This window comes from Cryptomeria japonica, chromosome 5 (genome assembly GCF_030272615.1).
Source record: "Cryptomeria japonica chromosome 5, Sugi_1.0, whole genome shotgun sequence".
NCBI classification, from domain to species: Eukaryota; Viridiplantae; Streptophyta; class Pinopsida; order Cupressales; family Cupressaceae; genus Cryptomeria; species Cryptomeria japonica.
Window position 1 is genome coordinate 555,744,689 of NC_081409.1, and position 23,289 is coordinate 555,767,977.

A 23,289-nucleotide genomic window follows, 5' to 3' on the forward strand; every position below is an offset into this window, starting at 1 on the left:
TAACAATATATTGCCTATCTAGTGAAAATAGGGAGGTTTTTAATTCGGGCTATAGATTTGGTGAAAATAGGGGGGTTTTTAATTCAGGTTGTGTATTGGGAGAGGGTGACGAAAAAGAAGTTTAGGGCAATATTTTTTGAAAATAGGGGGATTCTTTAATAAACCATGAACGCACGTGATATAACCCAGGTTCACTAAGTGAAGTTCCCGTGGAGTGCACCAACTTTATAACAATTCAATTGTTTTAAAAAACAATAATGTCCATAATCTTGGATGGATTTGCACACTGACTCTAAGATAATAAGCACAATATTGTTATCATCATTACAACCATTCCAAGTCTCATGAAACCCATTGTAGGATTATAATTTTACTTACAAAAACAAATGTGTATCTATGGTATACAAAAAACCTTGAAGCCATTTACAATGGCTGGATCAAAGACAAAAGCATGTTTTAAGTAGAAGGTTGTGTATTTCTACTATACTTCTTAATTTTCAAATTCTTTTTTGGGCAAATATTCTCAATGGTTCATTTAATTTGCTTTGGTTTTATTTTTTATTTTCTTCATAACTTAAAAGTATGCATTTATTTTTTTATTTATAATTTTTTAGGATAAGGGAGTTGTATGGTTCATTCTACTAGTATTTCTTTTATGTGTCTCTTTCTAATTCTCTAGGTCCTTCACAACACACGAGTTTTGTATTCTTCCAACCAACAATTAGTAAATTCTTCCAATCACCCAAGAATCAACTTATGTTATTGAAATGCAAATTGCTAAATACAAAATGATGAAAAAGTGACATAATTAAAAGATTTATCTAGACTGTTGTACAATACCGGAATTCTATTTTAAGATTTTTTAACTCAGCTCATTATAGGCAAGTTACTTGTCTACCAAAATTTTTAAAAAAGTATTTGAAAATTAATCATATGAAATAAAGCTAGAAAAAAAAGAACAAATAACAAAACTCTTTGTACACGATCTAATATCTAAGTGCAGCTCCACCATCCACCCATCATTTAATATCAACCATTCATATCCTCACTCAATCACAGTCCAAATTGCCGTCTACACATTGCCGGTTTAATATTTTGCAGGAGAGCTGTGCAGAGTTTGGGGAAAACAAAATGTCAAGGTATGATTTTTAGGGTTTTAATGTTTTACTGCTCTATTCTGTTAGTGTAAATTGTAGTATTTAAGCGCTAATGTGAGGAGATGCAAATTTGCAGTGCAGAGAGGTGGTGGACGAAGGAGAGTGTGGCACTGGTGACAGGGGCAAATAAAGGAATAGGGTTTGAGGTTGCTCGGCAGCTTTGCGAGAAAGGACTCACTGTAATTCTCACTGCTCGAAACGAGGAGCGAGGAAGAGCTGCTTTACAATCTTTGAGAGCTCAGGGATTTCAACACAATTTGGAATTCTTCCCATTCGATGTGACTTCAGATGAGAGTGCGTGTCGTTTGGCAGAGTGGATCAAGCACACCTATGGAAAACTGGATATCCTGGTACAAATTCTTCTCTCCTCCCACATGGCTACTGTAAATCATATAAGTAAATGAGATGAGTTTGACCTTGTTAAATCATTTAAGTATAGCCCTAGTGCTCTCAAGGTACCCCTCATAGGGTGTATGGTTACGGACTGCCATAAGCACATTGCCAACAAAGCCTCAATTAATGTCTTTAATTTGGGTTTCTCTTTTATTCTTCAATCTTACCCTTCATAACAATAGACTTCTTGTTCATTAACCTCCTTAACATGGGATTTTAAAATAAATTAGGGAATAATAATTTTAATTGTTTTTTGGATATTGCCCACATTTCTTGTATTCAACTCAAGAAGTGAGGAATGTTGCACTTTGATATACCTCTACCTTTACCAAGAGGGGGCTTTGAGCTCTTATTATTCATAGAGAGATATTTTTGAGAAACAATAAAAAAAGAGTGGTAAGATGAGATGTTAATGGATGTCCCCCTTCATCTTTCGATGTTGGACATCCAAAATACTTCTTTCAAGAGATACACTGAGAATGAAGGGGATATCCATAGGTTTTTTTTTTGTGAAATGGTTCAACAAGAAGTGGTAGGAATATAGTCTAGAATACTTCCCTTCCAAGGTGGCATATTTCATGACATACAAATTAACTTTAGTTTAGGGCTAGGGAAGGGAAGCCTTAATGATACAATCCCCATCCTATGAGTGTTCCATAGGTTCCTCTTTATTGATGAATCTATTAATCACTAACTCTTCACATCCTTTATCCTTGAAAAAATTCAACCTTTCCATTCATAGACCTATAATTCCAGCTATATACTCCTTAGAAAATTTCATAGACATGATCCTTCTCATAGTCACCATTATCCCCTTCTAGGCTTTCGCATTGTGACCAAGAGATTTGGATCATAACCTTTGAATCTTTCTATGAAAGTGGCGAGCCCCTCTTTCTATAGAATCCACCATGTCTCCACAATCCTTTTAACTCCTCCCTTGGATGTAGGGTCAATCTTGACTCTATTACCTCCCATACTAGCAATACAAATTCTCTTCACCAAAATGAAGCTAGCTCCCACACAACAAAAAGCTAGTGTGAATGAATTGTTGACAACAAATATGAACAAAAGTCCTAGTACTAATGTTTTTTATTACTACCTTTTTGTAATAATTAATTTTCTCACTCCTCTTATTTCTATCAATATCAACTGCCACACATGAATGACACATAACATTCTCTGATAAGTTTTTCTCATGATAGCGAGCCAATAATTTCGCTTGGTGGCAAAAACTAAGCAAGACATTAACTTGCTAATCTATCCATCTTGCAATTGTTTTAAATTCTCCTCTTAAGGCGCATATGAATCATAATATTTGAGTTAAAGTGTCTCAAAAATGAGACCAACAACCTCATAGATTTTTCTCATGATAGTGAGCCAATAATTTCACTTGGTGGCAAAAGAAGCAAAATATTAACTTGCTAATATATCCATCTTGCAATTTTTTAAAATTCTCCTCTTAAGGCCCACATGTATCATAATATTTGAGTCAAAGTGTCTCAAGAATGAGACCAACAACCTCTAGGGGGAGCTATTTTTTGTTGAACATTTACCATAATTTTTCAATAGGAACTTAATTTAAATAAATAGTTAAAAGGAAGTAGTTACAATAAAATGCAAGTCCAATTTTTTTGGTACTAATTAAAAATTAGTGACAACTAAAATATTTAATTAAATTATCAGAATAATTGTACTATAAATATTAAAATTATGAAAATATCCATTTCATTTGCATTAACCTTTCCATAATTGATTAAATGTTATTAAAGGAATTCAATATTTGTCTATGTTGTTGGATTATTAAGTGTAATATTCTTATGTTTTTGATTAAGGTAAAAGCAGGTTTTGAAGGGGCCTCGAAACCCTTTACAAGCAGAACTTAAACAACAAAAGCAAAGAGATACAAAAAGGAACAGACTATCGAAAAGCCAGCAGAAAACCAAAGAAAACCAAAAAAAGCCCCACAAAGCCAGCAAGCCAGCCAAACTCCAAGAGAGAGACTAGTTGATTTTTTCCAGGGCATTCGTCAGGGTGCTGCTAATTTCATGCAGCTCTTTGATATTATCCCTGAGATTAGGGAGATCCTTTGCAGAAGTAGCCACAACTTTTTTGACACTAGCCCTGGTCCTCTTCGCAGCGCCACCAACCGGAGTAGCTTCACCGCTACCAGTCTGGATAGTCTCTTCATCCAAATCAAGTTCCACTACCGGTTTAGGAGAGCTAGGATGATCAAAGACCTTAGCAATATCCTCCAAGTTTTTAGTGACAGCTGATAGGATACTCGGGATAACACCCATCAGATTTTTCATCGCCTCTCTCCCTTCTTCCAGTGATTTAACCTTATTCTCCATATTCTGCTTCCATTTTATCTGATCATTGTTGTCATCCTCCCTCTTCTCATCCGTGTTTTTCCCCTTTTTTTCTAGGTTCTTCAAGAGCTCATAGGTCCATCTGTCATAATCCATTCTCGCCTCAGTGAGTTTCTTGAGGTTATCCAAGAGTAACCCTTTATCCGCACTTTCCTTATCCTCACTAACCTTGTCCTTAGTCAGGTCCTTCTCAGAATCTTTGTTCATTTCCTTCTCGGAATTCACATCAGTTTCCTCATTATCCTTAAAATCCACATCCTCCATAGGATGGCTGTTGTCCTTACCAGGGCAATCACTGAGGATAGAGCTTTCATTACCAAGCTCATTATCACCACTTTCTTCCTCATTACCCAACTCCTCATCGTTCCAGCTGTCTTCACCATTGGAGTCATCCATCTCCATTTCGCTGCATTCCTTATCAATTTCCTCTGTTTCCATCCCAGGGGCACTTTTTTTTTTTTTGCTAGAGGATGCCTTCTCCTTGTTGGAGTCTTCTCCCTCCATCTTTCTCTTACCCGGAGAGGCAGATATCCTCTTGTTTTCCAGTAGGGCGAGGGTTTTACAATGCTCATAAATGAGCAGCAAAAGCCCACAGTGGAGAATCGGGCTAGAAGGATTTTTACTGTGTTTATTGAGGGACCTGGAAAGGGACCTAAAAAGGTAGTAGGGCAGAGATACCTTTTTTTCGTGTCTGAAATGGTTTAAGAGAATGAAGTGGTAGGTGTGGGCCCTGGAGAATCGGCCCTCAACCATGATGTATTCCATAATTGCATTCAAAACCCAACCCCATAGTTTCTTGATATTAGCTGCTTCGTAGTAGCCCCCAGTGGCTTTGCCGATTCAAACCCTCTCTTTCTCTTTCCGCGGGAACAGATTGACCGCATTGTTGGAGACTTTAAGGTCTCGAAAGAAATTAAGCCCAGTGTGGGGCATACCAGTCACTGTAGCTACGAGCCCAACGTCCAACTTGAACTTAACTCCATAAATTTTAAAGGAGCCATTAGACCAATTTTCAGAAATCTTGGAAACGGGGAGGTTTACCCTACCTTTATCATAGTCCACGAGCTTCTCCATGAAGCTTGGGAGAGAACCCTTTTCCAGTTTTGCCCATACTTTCGGCATCGCTTTCCAAGTCGACATATTGTCTGGTTCCTCCCTCCTTAGGTCTCCTCCCATCTTCGGATTCAGACTATCTGCTCTGTTTCTCTGCAAACTAAGCCTGTCTTTCTTGATGTTGCTCAAGATTTGAACCGGGTAACCCACAAAGCGTGCGGCAAATTATTAAAGATTGTTGGGGATCTGTCGCTTTGCCAAGTAATGATGACCTTTCCATCAAGGCATAAATTATTCATATTCCCTGTCATGATTATACTGCCCTTCTCTCCCCATATGACGGTCCTTTCTAAGGAGCTTTTTAATGTTTAATTTGAGATCTTCCCCGTGCCAAATCGATTAGGAGTCAAAATAAACTCCTATATGGGTGAACTCACAATACTGGTTCCCACTTTTTGACCACTTTTGACACTTATATGAATATTTTGACAAAAACCTTCACTTTCCGACACCTATAACTTTTAAACCGTTAAGAATTTGAAGATGATATAAACTAGTGATTTTTAACATCTTGTTTGTAGATTCTAAATATATTTTTTTCAAATTTGTTTGAATAAAATTTTATTGATTTTTCCATCTCCCTCAAAAAGTAGTTTTTTACAGCAAACAACATTTTTTAAGAGTGATGTGTATCCTAAAACGCATAATTTTTTTTCTATAAATGATAAAAGATTAATTCTTTTGAATTTTGGTTTGTAACATCAATACCCAGGGCATGCAGTTGGTTTGATAGTGATATGTTGAATATTTTTCATTTTATTAAGTTTTGAAGTTCAACTAATTATAATTTAGATATAGGTGTACGTTTGAACACATAACTTGTTCTATATATATATCAAAATTCAATTTTCTTTTTTTTGTTAGAAAGAAAACATCAATACCTAGTGCATAGATATTTTTTAGAATTTATTTGAATAAGTTTACTATTTTTCCCAATGCATTGAACAAAGAAGTTCATGTTCGGTGAAAAACCTACATTCATTAGAAATAAAATAAAAATATATTAATGAAATTAAATATATTAATTGTTATACTACTTGGAAATCTTATAATAAGGACTAAATACTTTTTTTTTAAAAACTTTTAAATGAATTAGTTTGACCCCCCAAAAGCTAATGTAAAATTGGTTTTTTATCAGCATTTGAAAGATGCAAAGGAGACTCCATTGCAAGTATGATTTAGAAGTAGAAAGGTTCTATCCAACAAATTTTGATCTAAGAGCCTTTGATTTAACTCTCTTCAATTAATTACTTAAAATGGGACCTCATAAAGCTTAAATCATTATTATTATTTTTAAATGTACGATTTCAGCAAAAATCAGGTCATACCAAAAAGTGGGAACCAGCTTTGTGAGTTCACCCATATTCGCTAGACAGTCCGCCACACTATTTTGCTCTCTAAAGGCATGTTGAATAATAATTTCTTTAAAACTTGCAATGATCTCCCTAGCTTTCATGATAATATTTTCAATTGACCAAGATGGCTCCGACTCCCCCTTCAAACACTTAATAATATTAAGTGAATCTCCCTCGAGCCATAATTTATCATAATTAAGACTTTTGGCTATAATTAAGGTGTTCAGGGCAGCTGAGGCTTCAGAAAAATGATTCGTTTGATTCCCCAAAGGACCAACCACCGCCTTTAAACAACTTCCAGCAAAATTCCTGACAATGCCCCCGTATCCGGCTTTACCCAGATTCCCCTTTGAGGCCCCATCAATGTTAGCCTTAATCCACCCCTGAGGAGGAAAACACCAAACGAGACTTTCTCTTCCTTTCTCCTTGATAGTAGTAGTGGTGGAGAGGCTCCACCTGTCTTTGAAGTAATCTTTAGCAGCTGGTCCATAATCAGTGCTATAGAGGCATTCAAATATACTCCTATAAATTTTATCTGCCACCACTTCAGGAAAAGCCCTTTTATCCCTAAAAATCCTATTGTTACGCTCTTTCCAGATAACAATCGGCAGAGTAAGTCTCCAAGTCTCCACAATTTTAGGATTAGAATTAGGGCAGTGCCATTACTGCCAGGAATCCCCTAGGGAGTTCGGGAAAACCCAACTTAGGTTCCACCTGCTTAAGATGATTTTACAGATATCCTGACTAAAAGTGCATTGATTGAGAATATGGCAAGCCGTCTCTTCTTCCCTGTAACAAAGAGAACACCTATTAGGAAAAACAAAACCTCTCTAGTGTAATATTCTTAAGTTATGCTCAACTATTTTTGATTTATCAAAACAAGTTATGTGGTTTGTTCGACTGATACAACATTCCAAATTATTGTCCAAGATGCACAACAAAATGTTAGCTCATCCATTTCCTACTAATCTTTTGTAGGAGAGTTGTGTGTTGTGCAAGTGGAAAAATAAACCCACAAAATTAAATAATATCATTTAGCACAAATTATTTGTAAAAAATTAATAGAGAAATTAAATAAAATAATACACCAAACATATATTTATGTGCTAAAACCTTGACAATATGCCAAGGAAACATCCATGAGCCAAGGTATCAATATTCTTGTTGCTCAAAGAAAATAATTATAATCTTCATAGATGCTACTATTACAATTTATTTGCCTTCAAGGCAATAGAGATATATAGAATATCTTCAAGATAACAACCATTGTCAAACTTAGAAAAAAACTAGATTTTTCCTTATAAAAATGTCTAGATTTTTCCTTATAAAAAAGTATGTATTATCTCTTAAGAAAAAAATAGCTTTTCTTCATAGGATAAGATTTGTTTTGTTGTTTTAATTATTGTAATTATCCAACAATCTCCACCTTGACAACAATTTATCTAATACTTGCCCATGCCCATTTGTAACCTTTTCTAAAGGCCAAGATAAGCCAAACTCCATCTCAACTTCTCTATTAGTACTAGTTCAATAAACGTTTATGTACAATTCTTTGGTGTAGGAACTTTCTCAAGAGATGCTCCACTTTCATCTATAACATGTCTTACAAAATGATATCTAATTTCAATATGCTTGGCCCTACTATGATAAGCTATATTTTTAGCCAAATGGATAGCACTTTGACTATCACAAAATACAATCACTCTGTCTTACACAAGTTTCCAAACTCACCCAATAGGCTCTTCAACTAGATTGCCTTTTTACATGTATTTGAGACAATCATACGCTTTGCCTTAGTTGTGGATATAAGAAATCGTTCCTTGAATATTTGACATCCAATAGATAGGTCCTTTTGCAAGAGTAAAAACATATCTTGAAGTAGATTTCCTTTTGTCCAAATCACCTATAAAATTTGAATCAACATAAGCACAAATTGAATCATTGCAATTATTCTAAGTGATACAATAATCACTTGTGCCTCCAAGATACCGAAGAACCCATTTCATTGCTGCCCAATGCACTTTACTTGGATTTCCCATGTATTTACTAACAATACCAATTGCATGTGAAATATCTAGTCTTGTACATAGCATCACATACACTGAACTTTCCACTACATTAGTATATAGTACACAAGACATATAATCATTTTTGTCCTTATTCTAGGACATAATCTTGAAGAAAACTTAAAATGGGAAGCTAAAGGAATATTTACGGGTTTCACATTTCTTATACCAAATCTTGTGAGAATCTTCTTCACATATTTCTACTATGATAACCAAAGCTTACCATATTCCCTATCTTTGTGTATTTCTATGCCCAAATTTTATTTTACTTCTCCTAGATCCTTCATATCAAACATCTTAGCCAACTGAGCCATTAACTTGCTAATTCTAGCCATGCTTTTACTTGCTACAAGCATAATAAATAAACCATTAACACATAACACCAAGATATTAAATAAACCATTTTGTAAAGGTTTAAAGTAAACACAATGGTCATACTTATTGTAATTTGTTTGGCTCACCATGAATGAATCAAACTTCTTAAGTAACATTGCATCAGTGATTGCTTCAGACAATACAATGGCCTCTTGAGTTCACAAAAAATATTCTATCGTCATAAAACCAAAACCATTTTGGTTGTTCTATATATCTCCCCATCCAAATCTCAATGTTAAAATTATGTTTTAATGTCTAGCTACTCTAACTCAAGATCAAGTAACACAATTAGTGTTGATACAACTTGAATAGAAACTCACACAGCAAGTGGTGAAAAAATTCATGAAAATGAATACTTTTTTTCCTTAGAATATCCTTCTACTATCAATCTTGTTTTGTACCTTTCAACTTTATCATCAAAACCCTTCTTTGGTTTGTAGAGCCATTTGAAACCAATAATTTTCTTACCCTTTGGGAGTTCTACTAGGATTGATCTTTTATTATTCTTCAATGAATCTATTTCTTCTTTCTTTGCTATTTTTCTTTTAGCATTCCTAATACCATCTATTGCCTCTTGATAACAACTATGCTCCCCATCATTAGAAATCAAAGCAATAAATGAAACATAATTACCACACCTTTTAGGAGGACTTATTATCTATATAGATTAATAGATGAAATATATCTCCTTTTGTCCAAATCACCTATAAATTATGAATCAAAACAACCAAAAACTGAATGACTACAACCATCATTTAAGTGGTACAATAATCACTTGTGCCTCCAAGATAACAAAGCACCCTCTTCATTGCTACCAAATTCTCTTGGATTTTCCATGTATCTATCTACAACACCAATTGCATGTGAAAAATCTAGTCATGTACATACCATCACATACATTAAACTTCCTAATGCATTACATATAGTGCACAAGACATAGAATCCTTTTTTTCCTTTATACTAAGACATAAACTTGAAGAAAGCTTAAAATGGGAAGCTAAATGAAAATTACTAGTTTCATATTTTTCATATCAAATCTAATGAGTATCTTCACATATTTCTGCTATGATAACCAAAGCTTACCATATTCCCCATCTTTGTGTATTTCTGAAATGTATGGAAATGGATCCTTAGCCTATAAATGCAAACTAGGAACTTATTCATTTGCCCTTTCCAATTGGGATATCATTCCATTAGGGAAACAATCAATTAGGTCCAACTTCAATCCTCAAGGAGAGCTAAGTACTATGATTAATTGTTCCCTTTTGTTTGATCTGATATGAATGGATAAGATTTTGATTTTGAAGATGTAAGAACTAGGTAAAATGATGCAAAATTGACAAGATTCAGTATAAAGAGACAGATACAAAGAAGGGAGGAAAATAAAAAAATCAGATCAAAATGGGATGTGGAGAAGAACCTATTACTAAAATCTAAGTTCCAGTCAAGTGTGATAGGTTCTCTAGACCCAGAGGTGTCTCTGTTAGTTGCGGCTTTAGATTTTGGATTGGGATGACTTGTAGATCATTTCGTCCAAAATTCAACCTAAAAGTGCTGGTCACGTGAGCAAATTGACATGTGCATCGGGTTTTTCACTTGTTCAAAGTTTGAAATTGTGTCTCAGTATCCTTTGCACAATTTCACAACTTTTGGATGTCAGATATGTAACTTGCCAACATAGAAGAGGGAAAAATTGTTGTGTTGTATAGGGGCTTACCTAAGTCAAACCTTGTGTTGATGTTTCCACCTTCAACTATAGCAATGTTGGATGAAAGAGAGCTTACCCCTAGTAGGGCAAAGGTTGAAAACCTTAAAGGAAATGCTTGAATTGAAAAATGATACCTTTGATGCAAAATTCCTTGCCTTGAAGCCTCACACAAAGCTTGTCATTCCTTGATAGATATTAATGCATGCCTTCATCATGGAGGAACACATAACTTGTTCATGATTATTGAGCTTGAATGCTTAAATGCTTGTTTGTATACTTCTCAATTGCCTTGAAGATTCTTGATTGACTACTTAATTGGAGTAACTGGAAATGTGTAAGATGTGAGTTAGGAGTTCAAAATATGGAGGGAGTTGTATCTATACAAACTTACATCTTTTCAAGTTTAATTTTTGAACAAGAACTACATTGAGGAGCACTTTCTCGCTACTTACAAACTCAACCCTTTGAATTTCAAATTAGGGGTCAAAATGACTAGATTATTGTAATTTCTTGTTTACACAACATTAAGTTTATTAGATTGCCTAATTTGGAGATTCACATTTTGAAACTAGTTGAGGGTTAGATGAAAATTATTGCTTCCTATGATTGTCCTCAAGACAATGTACTCCTGTGCACAATTGCAGAGCTTCAACATTCAGTTTAGTATTTTTTCGAAAGAAAAACCAAATGTAATTTATAACAGTTTGTTGCAGGTCTATTCCAGAAAGTTGTAAAAAGGTTAACTTTGGCCTTGAATATCTCTTACATAAAGCGGAGTCAGGAAATTTCCTTTGGAACATATACTCACTAGACTTCAATGAACTCCTCCATCCAATGGCATCTTCTCAAATTAGGATTGCTATTTTTTTGAGAACACTTTCAGATACAGTTTATTTAGTTTTCGGGGCCTGAAAGTAACTATCAAAAATTAGAAATGAAGGGTGACTCATGTCATTTTTGGCTTCAAAATGTGTTCAATTACCATTTCAGAGCATTTTGAGGTCAAGTTGTTTCTAAACAAATTTTTTAGGTCGGGCCTACAAGTGAACCCAATGTGCATCAGAGTATTATATGGTCATTGGGAGTTTGATTTTAAATGTCTTATTATTTAAATCATTTATGATTTAAATAATAATATATATCAGAAATGTTATGTTGGAGTACATGGATGTATCATTATTTCATAATCGTTCATAACATTGTCAAGCAAATTAAAGGTGAAAATGAGGTTATTGCGAGGCATTTTCTAAATGACTTAAATATTTTATTACAAGAGATGGTGTTATTTTATAAATCTTTAGTATGGGGTCCATAATATAGATTACAAAGGTCTAAAATTATTAGTGTATTATACATTGCCTGCTTCCCCGCTAAGAAATTAGGGTAAAATGGTAAAAGGTGTGTGGTAGTGTGGTGACCATCTCGCCATCTCACACGAAGGATGGGGGTTTTGTGGAACACAATGATGGGAGAGCGGTGGAATGGTGTCTCATGGAATGCATCAGTTGCAAGAGTTGTAGAAAATAAATTTGTTGAAGAGTCTTTACAAATTTTAAAACAAATGCAATCAGTAGGCATAAGGCCAATTCAACAGGCTTTGCCAACATTCTCCTTGCTCGTGCATAGTGGGAGCTCTGGAATGGGTGTATGGATATCCATTTAAGCATAATAAAAAGGTGGAGGTTTTATTAGAGGTTATACAAGGAAATACCCTGATAGCCACACATTCAAAATGTGGATGCACAGACTAGGCACAACAACTATTTGATGAAATGCCTCGTGTTATAGAAAGATGCATGCAAGTGTGCAAAATGGTGGAGCGTGGACAATGCACATGAACTATTGTAGTTATAAATGCTCTAGTAAATATGAATGAAAAATGTGGAAACAGAGGCATACAACTGTTTGACAAAATGCCTTTGGGAAATGTTACTTATGTATGCGCTAGTGGATAGGCTTGTGAAATGTGGAATCATGGATTAAGAAAGTGAATTGCTTGACCGAATACTTAAAGATGTATCATCTCAAAGAATGGAATGATACGATAGTTGGATCTACGCAAAATAGAGAAGGCAACAGGTAAAACAATGATTTGGGATGTTTACTCAATGGTGATAGTCATACATGCACAAAACAGATCTGGTGAAATTGTATTTATAAGCTTTGTGGAAAGTGCAGGCTGCAAGGGTAAAGCCAAAGTCTACAACCTTTTCCGCTATTCGTCCTCTCTATCACGCAAAACATAATTTAGATGGTGTATATGCATTAGCAGGAAGATGTTTGTCATATACTACAGTCCGAAATACTCTTGTAGATATGAGCACAAAATGCTCAAATGTATCCAACAAATATTTGCATTCAAGTAATGAAAGAGATGTCAGTAATTTTAAACTTGACAAGGGTAAGAATGCTAAAAGAGGAGAAACAGACAACACGCTAAATGGTTGTTAAAATTCTTCAAAGAGATGTGTCTCATGAAATATAGTGAAGCAGATGAGGAAGAAATATATTGAATAACATCAGGACACACTATAAATTTTGGTAAGCCAAGTCACCCAGAATGGTGCTCGTTTCTTCCATGATGGATATACCCATTGTTTCATGCTTAGTTGATGGATTCATAGAGGATTGGGACTATACTAGTAGAAAAATTAAGAAGGATATTCGATAATAAGCCGGTTACTCTTTTTTGATGCATATAATGAGGAGAGTTACAAAGTTTAACGAATTTCTTGTTTTATCATATGAAAAATATTTCATAGGAGAGGCAGGGTTGAGCACAATATTGATTTGGAACTGCAAATAAGTGAATATAAATGATTACAAGTTAATAAGTAATTAGTGTTGTAATTAGTGTTTGTGTCTTTTAGTTTTCTTGGGGTAACTGAATGGTTCTCAGTTAGTAATAGAATGTGAATTGTAATGCCTGCCAAAATATTCTAGAGAAAATAACTAAACTAATCAACAAATGGAGATAATTTTTTTTTAAAATCATCTACCAATGCAACATAGTAAACTATCATTACTCCAAAACATAGCTTTACTTCACATGTACGTATAAAACATTGTAACATAACCATATCTAAGACAACATTTAATGCAAGCGAAAATAACATCTTAACCATATGCATATATCCATTCATCTATTCATTCTTTCATTCTTTCGTTAGGGTACTTCAACGCCACTACTTACTATCAATAACACATGAACACATTCATAACATGAAACCATTAGTACCCATTTCATTTAAGTTCTTCTCAATACTTCCTAACATGAGAATCATTTATTTTCAATGCATACCTATCATAACCCATAACTCCTAGATTCATTTTAAACACCAACCAAAAGTTCCTAATTCTCCATTTCTTCACTAACCATCTAACTCAATATGAATCCAAATAGCACTATCAATATTCAAGAAATTCTAATTCTTTTCCTTTCTTAACTACATCATACATCCCATCAAGATAACACATATAAACTAATCATTCATTTTCTGATCCAATATAAAATCCAAATCTCTATCTCTTACACATTGAACTTTTATTACAACATCTCACATCTTTACAAAGTCATATTCTCAACTACTACTTCATGTCCTAATGCATAATACTACAAGTCGTAAGAGTACATAATCTCCTTTACATTTACAATGTCATCATGATACATTAGACTATTTCAACACATAGAAATCAGCTCCGCATAATGAAGAGTCATATAGTCCATACAAATCTACAACTACTCATTCTTTTCCATATTCCAAAGATAACTAGAATTAAGGATTAACATCTTTCAAATCAAGGCATACATGATCATTAACATATCTACTACCATCCACAAGATATACACAAGATAATCCAATCGTATTACTAAATCAATTAATTCCTTTATGATCTATAATTACATACACATTGAATATACAATTACAACAATATCATCCAATACATTTTATTCTGAAATCAACTTACTACAAGTCCTAGCACATAAGTTCACTAGATATTAATCACATAGTCTTCATTACTATTACACCTTTCTCAAGGTACAAAACACATGTTATTAATTCCAATTACATAGATTATGCTCCAAAGATCCATCCACATGAAGAGATAATATAAATCTATATCCACACACACACACACATCCAATGAAGAACATCCCAATGGAAGAAGGCATCAAACCATCCAACCATGTGGAACCAAATAGGAACCACCCCTTGTGCTAGGAGATGACATGGGGTTCCAACTCACACTCAAGACCTAGGCTGGCACCTAACAACCAAGGAACTCAACATGACATCCACAAGAACAATGAACCAAATCACATCACAAGGCTAATCATAAATCAATAAACTCCTAGAGGCATAATCAACAATAAAGGCATAAGGATAATGGACACATGTAGGGAAGAGCGTCACCACATGCTAGCCTCATGTGGAATCCGCCTCAACCTTGGAGCCAAACAAGGGAGGTTGGTTTACAGCTCCAACAATCTTCCCAACCATAGATCCCAAAACCACCTCCTTGGGACCCAACATTGGGGCACACAAATTCAAATTCATTATCTTGATTAAGTGAATTCCTAATTACCCAAACCTACTAATTAATTATTAAGGTTATCATTTGCAATTAAACATAAACTCTCCATGTGGTTCCATGACAGGTCTAGACCCTAAGCATCCTTACAAGGAACCTCTTAGAAGTCTATTGCTCATGACGCCGATCCTACACATGCAAGAGCCAACTCTCCCTAACCATGGACCAAGACCTTAGAGTGAAACAAAACAATAACAACATCACTAGGAGGCTCATGCATAATCCGCCAATAACAACATCACACTGATACAAAACTGAAGCATAATAAGGACCATGAAGTCAACATCAAAATCAAGAGCCTCAACCATCAAAAGAACAACAATAAACAAGAGTAAGACATATGCCATCTTACTCAACAATATGCAAATACAATCCTCAATAGTGAGGTATAACCATCCCATGTGAACTCACATGAAATCAACCTCAACAACAAGGCATTCTCTTTCTTACTGGAGCTAATCAACATATATGCACAATCCTCAATGTCAAGGCACAACCATCTTGTTGGAGCACAAATCAACAATAAAATGAACCATAAGCATCATTGAGAAACTCAAGACAATCACAAAAAGCTTCTGGTACAAGCCCAAAATCAAAAAATGCATCACAGACTGACAAATGATCAAATACCCATATACATAACAGTTTAGCGCATCCACCAATCAGATTAGCGCATCTGCAAAACATAGTAGTGCATTCTGTAGTACCCCTGCCCTAATCAATTTCTAATCTCAGTTTAATCTTGGTTAGTTTATCTTAATATAATGTTATAGTCAGATGTTTGATTTAATGCATAGCTATTGATGTGGTTCTCACACTAGTTGTATGCAAGTTGTTTAGTGTTCCTATTTCGTGGTATTAATATCGGGCTAACGCTTTCATTAAGTTTATATATATATGCATGTATGACTCTTGGTTGCAGGAGATTTCAGGTACAACGCTACATGAGTGCGAGGTTCGTCTTCACCTGGATTTGCAGGTTTGAGTGTACCTCTTTAATCCTTAGAGTTGGATTAGGTGGTCATAAGACCCTAGTTGACCTTAATCGTGCTCAAGTGAGCATCGTCAGTCGTCGTTGGTATTCCCCTTTTTGTGTGGGTTTGCGAGTCGTCTGTTTGGTTGACCTTCTCGGTTTGCGTGCTTGGTGTGTATGGTTAAATTGATTAATTAGTCCTTAGTACTTAAATTGATTAAATATGTGTTTGTGCATTAAAGATTAATGGACTAGATTAATCGGGATTTCTTTATGCGATTATCATTGATATTGGATTACTCGTTTTAAATTGGGAGTAAGTTCAATTAAAAAGTTGATTTTGAATATTAAATGCATTTTGTATATGCTGTTGAAAAAGAAAGTTTTGTATTTAATTGCAATAGATTTAATTGTATTCTGTTGGCTTTTTAAATTAGAAAGGTTAAATTGAATTAAATGAGGAAATCAATTTGGAATTGAAAAAAAACAATTTAATTTGTTGATATAGTTAGAAAAGAATTAATTTTGAGAATTATTTTTAAATAAAAATTTTAATTCCAAAAATGGAATTTTGGTCAACTCTTCCTTATAACCTAAAATTTTGGAAATTTTGAGGAGGGATATTTTTTTGGAAAATATTTGGTTGGAAAAAGATTTTTGGGATGAAATTTGGGGGTTTTGGGAAGGAGAAGGAAGGGTTTTGGGAGCTGCAGATTGAGGCTCTTCAGCAGATCTTGCCGGGGATGCGAGATCAGGTAGGATCTGTTTATCAATTTAGTTTTAAAAAAAAAAATATTTCCAATCTTTTAAAATGGATTTTAGATTAAATTTTGGATTTGTGGGTTTAGATCTATGCTTATTTGCTTATGATCTTCAAGAAAACAATTTGGTTGCATCATTGTGGTAAAAATAGTTCCCTTTTGGCCCATTATGAGTTTGGCTGGAAATTTTATTTGAGGTTTTGTTATCCCTCATTTCTTTGCTTGGGTGGTTTGAAATCCCATTTGTGGTTGGATAGAATGAATACCATCAAAGAAATTATGATACCCAAAACATATTTTATTGAAACCGGATCTTATTATAACCGAAATTTATAAAACAAAAATTGATTTGTTGTTTTAAAAAAAAATAAAATAAAATATCGAACCTGTGCATTTTTTTTAATAAATTTTTACCTTGGTTTGGGGTTTGGAGGGCGGGGAGCGGAGCTCCACCCGCCTCCTCCTCCTCCCGTCTCCCTTAACCCCCGCGCAGCGCGCAGCCCGCAGCCGGTGGTGGCCGCAGGGAGCGGCGTCCCTTGCGGTGGCCGCAGGGTGCTGCGTTCCCTGCGTGGGAGCCGTAGGCCCTACGCCCATCGCGGCGGCGCCGCTGGGGCTAGGGCACGGCCCGGTTCCCCACGCGCCCTTTCCAACTCAGTTTCTTTTTAAATGTTTTTTTTTTTAAATGTTTTTTTTTTAAAATGTATTTTTTTAAAATATATATATATATATATAATATTTTAATGTTATTTCATGTTAAGTTTTAATTAGATTTTTAATTATGATTAATGTGGCATAATCATAGTTAATGATAATTTGATATTAATTAAATGTATAATGGAGTTTATATGTTAATTAATAGTCAATTTCATTTTATGATTAGTGCACATTTTCTAATTAAATTCTAGAATTGCTAATTTCGCCATTGAATATTAATTGGTTATATTTTGGACTAATCTTGGATTAATAAATTTATATCTTACCTTCTAGCTGATTAGAGTATTTGGCTAATTGAGGTAGTATTGTTTAAAAATAAAATAGAATATTATGTTATTGGAAAATTGTTGAAATATGATGTAATTACTAATTGATGATGTTAAATATTATTCAAGAACATATCATTTGAGTAATTGAGAAGTAAGTGAAATATTTTATCGTTGGATATTTGAATTTAAACGAGGTGCTTTTGGGAACTTAATTTAGTATCATTTGGGAAATTGTTTAGTTCCTGATATTCTCATTTAGTAAAATGAATGGTTAAATTATATTTTTCCTTTGTTTGAGAAATAGACAATGGTACTATTGTAAATTGTGGTATTGTACTCACCTGGTAACGGTGATTTCCCGTCAATACTTTTTGAAAACTTAGATCAATCAGAGAATTGGATCAACTGTTATGCTTGAATCAATTTGAGAAAATATTGTCTTTTCCGATTATTGCCTATGTGAGTTTAATTTCTGTATTCGCTTTTGCTTATGTAATGGCAAGTCATGTTTTGTTTGATAGGTCCCTGTCGTTTGGAATGATTTGGGGTACCTGTATCAGTCCTCGGTTCCGAGTTGACTATTGTTTTGTAGTAATGTTATATTTGGTCGTATCCTTTGTGTGGGTGTCGAATGATGATTCGTGTTTGACCAGATGTTTGTTCCTCCTTCTTGAACTCCGTTCGTCTGACCATGTCTATTCCCTGGTTTTGAGTTCGTCTGAGTTAGTCTAGTGTCGTATGGGAAAGTGGCTTTCGATTGGGGGCCGCGCCCAAAGTGGCTGTTGGGTAACCCATCAAAAGTGAGTCTAATAAGTGATAACCTAACAGTAGATTAGAATGTAATCTCTAAGTAAGATAAAATTTGCCTCACACATGGGATGAGTGCTAACATAGACCCGACATGCTGTGAGAAGGCCTGAAATGGCAAACCATCATCCTTGTCTTCACGAGAGGATGTGTGGGTCCACATGAGGCTTGGATGGGCTAGAGGCTTGGATTAGGTTGCCAGGGTAACCCAGTGTATGGGGCCGGGACCTATGAAGACCTACCATGGTTACCGTACCAGGTTGTGTGATGACACTTGTCCCTACGTTCGCTAGTGTGTTGTCGTTTTGTCCTGATTAGGAGCAGCGTGTGTGGGTCGTCCTATTGTCTTTGCCTTTGTGAGTACCTGGTTTCATGTTAGACCTTGGGTGGTGATGGCTCAGTTTTGTGGATGCTCTCCCGGACCTTTGTATTAGCTTTGATTATGTTCAGTTGGATCCTTTTCTTTTCAGGGATTGTTTATGTATTAATTGACCGATGCGGTCGCTTGTATATTGTTATGTTTCGCCTTGATGGCCGAATTGTAATGGTGTAACCTCTTGTATTCTTAACTTTATTATTTATCAGAGGGGTCTTGTAGTTGAGCAGACCCGGAGATGTAGCCCTTTAGGGGTGAACTCCGAGATCATTATGGTGTTATGTGATGTTATTCTCTTATGCTTCCTTTAATCAGCTTTATCATGTATGATTAGCTTATGTTAGAATGGATAAGTGGATAAATGGAATTAACTTTAAATGCTTATATGCAGTTCTTTCTTGAATGCCTTGTTGATCGAATGCATAAGTGGTATAGATGAGATTTATCGTAGATGCATGTATGCAATCATTTTTTTTAATACAATAAATTGGAATATGAAAGAATGTAACTTAGAGTAATGGGATATATTCAGTTGTTGTTAAGGAAATTAAGTATGCTTGAAAAGATCTCATATGTTTATGATGAAATTCTAGTGTGTTAGAATATTAGATATATCGCTTGTATTTTTATGAAAAGCCTGAATGAAGATTATGAATAGATCTTAATGGTTGAATCTTTGCATGTGATTAATATTTCCATTTTGTGAAAGAAATTATCCTGATTAAGAATTATCTCGTTATTAAGATAATCAGCTTATTGGATTAATCGTGTGAGTTAAGTGAATTGTGAAATTTAAGTAATCTCGTTGGGAAACTCTTTAGGTGTTATTTGATGTCTTCCGCTTTGTAATCTGAATCTTTGATATCTTGTTGTATCTTATGTGGTGCATCTTTAAAAAAAAATAAAAAATTATTGCACTCTATTCTTGTGTTTTGGCTTATCCCTTCGGGGTTTCCTGGTGGGGCATTACACATTCATAGAACATAATAGTGCATCTTGTAATGCCCCGCTAGGAACCCTAAAGGAAACAACACAACTAGGCAACTAAAGGGTGAAATAATTTTTTTTTGAAAGATTAAGTGCATTAACTATAACCATTGCACGTTTAATAACACAACGGAAGTCTAACATATGATTTCCTAAGGGTTACCAATGAAGATTAATTCGTAGATTATATTAACACCACAGTTAATCTATTTAATTAGATAAATTGAATGTTTAAGTTTAAAACTATACATACATCCAAATTTCATAATGAAGAAATAAAAGTATCCCAATGTATCCAATTTCCATAAAACATTTAAACATAAGATCAAAGCAATAACATTCATTCCACTGACATAATATTACAATATCCATAAATACATGGCTTCCAATAATACCACTGGTTACAAAGATACAATATCAAGGTTAAATAAAAGTTGATACAATGACTACAAGGTCTCAACTGAACAACGATCTCAAACAAGAGCTGGTACACAAACCACGAACCAAGATACACCAACGAAGCCTTTCCTTGCCTGAAGATACAATCCAGAACATCTGATGGGAAGTGGCACTACCACCCGACCATGTGATCCCGAAATGGAACCACCCCACCGTGCTAGGAGATAGTAGAAAACCCTCAAGCAAGCAAAGTAAGACAAGTATGAAATGACTACAAGACTCTGCAAACATCCATGTGACTCAACTCACAAAACACTTGTGACTCTAAGAAGAGAGTGTCATCGCATAACTTAATGGTTACCATGGTACGACCTCCATAGGTCTCGGACCCCATCCTCGGGTTTCTCCTGGTAACCTCTCCCGAGCCTTCGGTTCCAATTAAGTCTCATGCGGACCCTACCAATCCTTTCGTGAAGACAAGGTGGTAAGTTTGCCATTCCAGGCCTTCTCGTAACATTATGAGCCCTGTACAAGCACTCACCTATGCACGAGGTACACTTATCTTAATTAATATTTATCTCGCTCCCCCCCAATATATTATTATGTTATCACTTTTTAACCAACTTTCGACGGGTTATCCTATCATCCACTTTGGGCATGACCCCCGCTCGAAAGCCACTCTCTCTCATAGGACTTTAACAAGAAATGTCTCTCTACAAGAACTCTATGGCAAAACAGACAACCATAACCAATCCTGACAAAGCACAGGTGAAGGATACACAATCACTAACCCAAGATTGAGCAATTGGACAAAAACACACAATGGCTCATATCAAAAAGGTTATACAACAACACCTGGTCAAGGAGAAATAATAACATATGACACAATGATAATTCAACCAGATTACCAATGAAATTAAGCTTGACTGCAAACACCATTTACACAAGATCCTAATACAAACAATCTTTTCTTAAAACAACCAAAAGCAGAAATAACTTGCAAATAAGGAATTTTCCAGAAAATAAGAAAATACAACTACGTTAATACAAGAAATCAATGTTGTCATTTGTCCAATAAAGTTAAATAAAATCACATAAAAATTAACCCCCTAATTATATGTTCATGATTAATTTACAAATAAACCCGATTAGATTTTATAAATAATCTAAATTAAATTCCAAATTCCAAATTATATATAATAATATAATATAATTACATAAATGTATATATTCTACGAATATAATATTATATAATTTTATCACATTAAAATATATAATAAAAAGAAGATTTAATTTTCAAATATCTTTCATTTCCAAAATAGCATAATTAAAACCACAGAAAATACTATATACATATATATAATATTATTATTATTATTTTTTTTTAATTAATTTTTTTTTTTATTTAATGTTTTTTTTAAATTTTTTTAATTTTTAATTTTTATTTTTTTTACAATAATCTAAAACAAGTAAATTCTCTTTTCACCCAAAATTTATTTCCAATCAAATTTATTTACAAGGAAATTAATTAATACATAATATCTCCAAAATAATTTTCCTTAACTTTTAATAATACAATAAATTTAATTAATAATTAAATTTATTTCTATAATATCTAATAATATCACAGAGTTCCATGCACAATAAAAATCTTGGCAAAATTTGTCAAAATAACTTTTCCCAATTTTCTCAAAATTTAATCTACAAACACCCAGGTAATAACTTCTTTCCACAAACTAGAAATTAACTTCAGGAATAGACTTTAGCCAAGAACAAGAAATAATCAGATAAAATTTTAGATTTGACAAACAACTTAACACACACATCATTCAGAAAGAAGAAAGAAATAAAATATTTTCTTAAAACAACAATCAAAAGAAACCACCCAACCTGGTATAGCTTTCTTGGAAGAAATCTATAGAAGAGCCCTAATTTTTTCAACAAGCTTCCAATAAATTTCTTCACCTAAATTCCTGACCTGTTTCCTCTGTATCTAAATTAAAGACCTATTCCCCTATTTAAACTAAAATTCTAGGTTCAATAGCTTTTTCTTAAAAACCTAAATTTAGAATAAAAGTAATTTTATTTTATTTTCTAATTTTATAACAAAAGATAAACTAACATGCAATAATTAAAAATCATTATTCTTTCTTTTCTTTTCTCATGCAAGTTAATTAATTTTCTAAATAAAGAATTAAAGCAATACTTTAATTCTAATTAATTCTTTTATTCATTTATTCTTTTATTTATTTAAAATTTTAGGAAATAATAAATACAATTAATTTAATTTATTTTTCCACAAAAATTTAAATAAAAATATATTTCTAATATCATGCAACTTGCAACTTAATTTAATAATTTCTTTTAATTAACTAAATTTATAATCTCAATACATAAACAATTTGACTATGAGATAATTCCATAAACTTAATTAATTAATTAATTGAATCCACTAAAACACACACAACAGAACAAACCTCAAGCAAATACTCAGAAAAAGATCAAACGACAAAATACAAGGCCGAACTAACTGACTGGACGACCAACTGATGACACTCACATGAGTGTAACTGAGTAAAAATAGGGTCAACTACTATCTCCTCCACTTCCATCGGAAAATATAAGGCACACTCAGACCTATGAAGCCAGGTGGAGACGATACCTCGTACCTACCCGATACTTGTACTTGCAATATCCTGCATCACCGAACCACACATGCATATATACAATATAGAAAACACAATATACACACCGATGAAGGAGAATCGTGACGTTCCCTGTCTCACCGAAATGAGTGAAGGAAAATTGTCCCCTTGCATCCAATACACTCACAGACACACAACATATATTTCCACATTGCATAAATAAAGTAAA

General features: G+C 34.1%; 1 protein-coding gene across 3 annotated transcripts; it reads left to right on the top strand.

Annotated features, from left to right (window-relative positions):
- The first annotated feature begins 990 nt into the window (after positions 1-990).
- On the top strand, positions 991-16,442 carry LOC131063596 ((-)-isopiperitenone reductase-like). 3 transcript variants are annotated; one of them, XR_009111093.2, is made up of 3 exons: positions 991-1,139; positions 1,234-1,507; positions 11,240-16,043. XR_009111093.2 is itself a non-coding variant. In XM_059221514.1 (3 exons), exons 1-3 carry the CDS (start codon positions 1,132-1,134, stop codon positions 16,112-16,114), a joined length of 345 nt encoding a protein of 114 aa, XP_059077497.1. In that variant the 5' UTR covers positions 991-1,131; the 3' UTR covers positions 16,115-16,442. The 3 variants fall into 3 exon arrangements, 1 of the variants encoding a protein (XP_059077497.1); XR_009111092.2 differs by having other exon boundaries at positions 11,250-16,043; XM_059221514.1 differs by lacking the exon at positions 11,240-16,043 and adding an exon at positions 16,052-16,442.
- Positions 16,443-23,289: the final 6,847 nt, after the last annotated feature.

Coding starts and splice junctions, on each gene's coding strand:
- LOC131063596 (XM_059221514.1), top strand. Junction 1,508..16,051: donor ATGGAAAACTGGATATCCTG/GTACAAATTCTT, acceptor TCTTGGTTGCAG/GAGATTTCAGGTACAACGCT.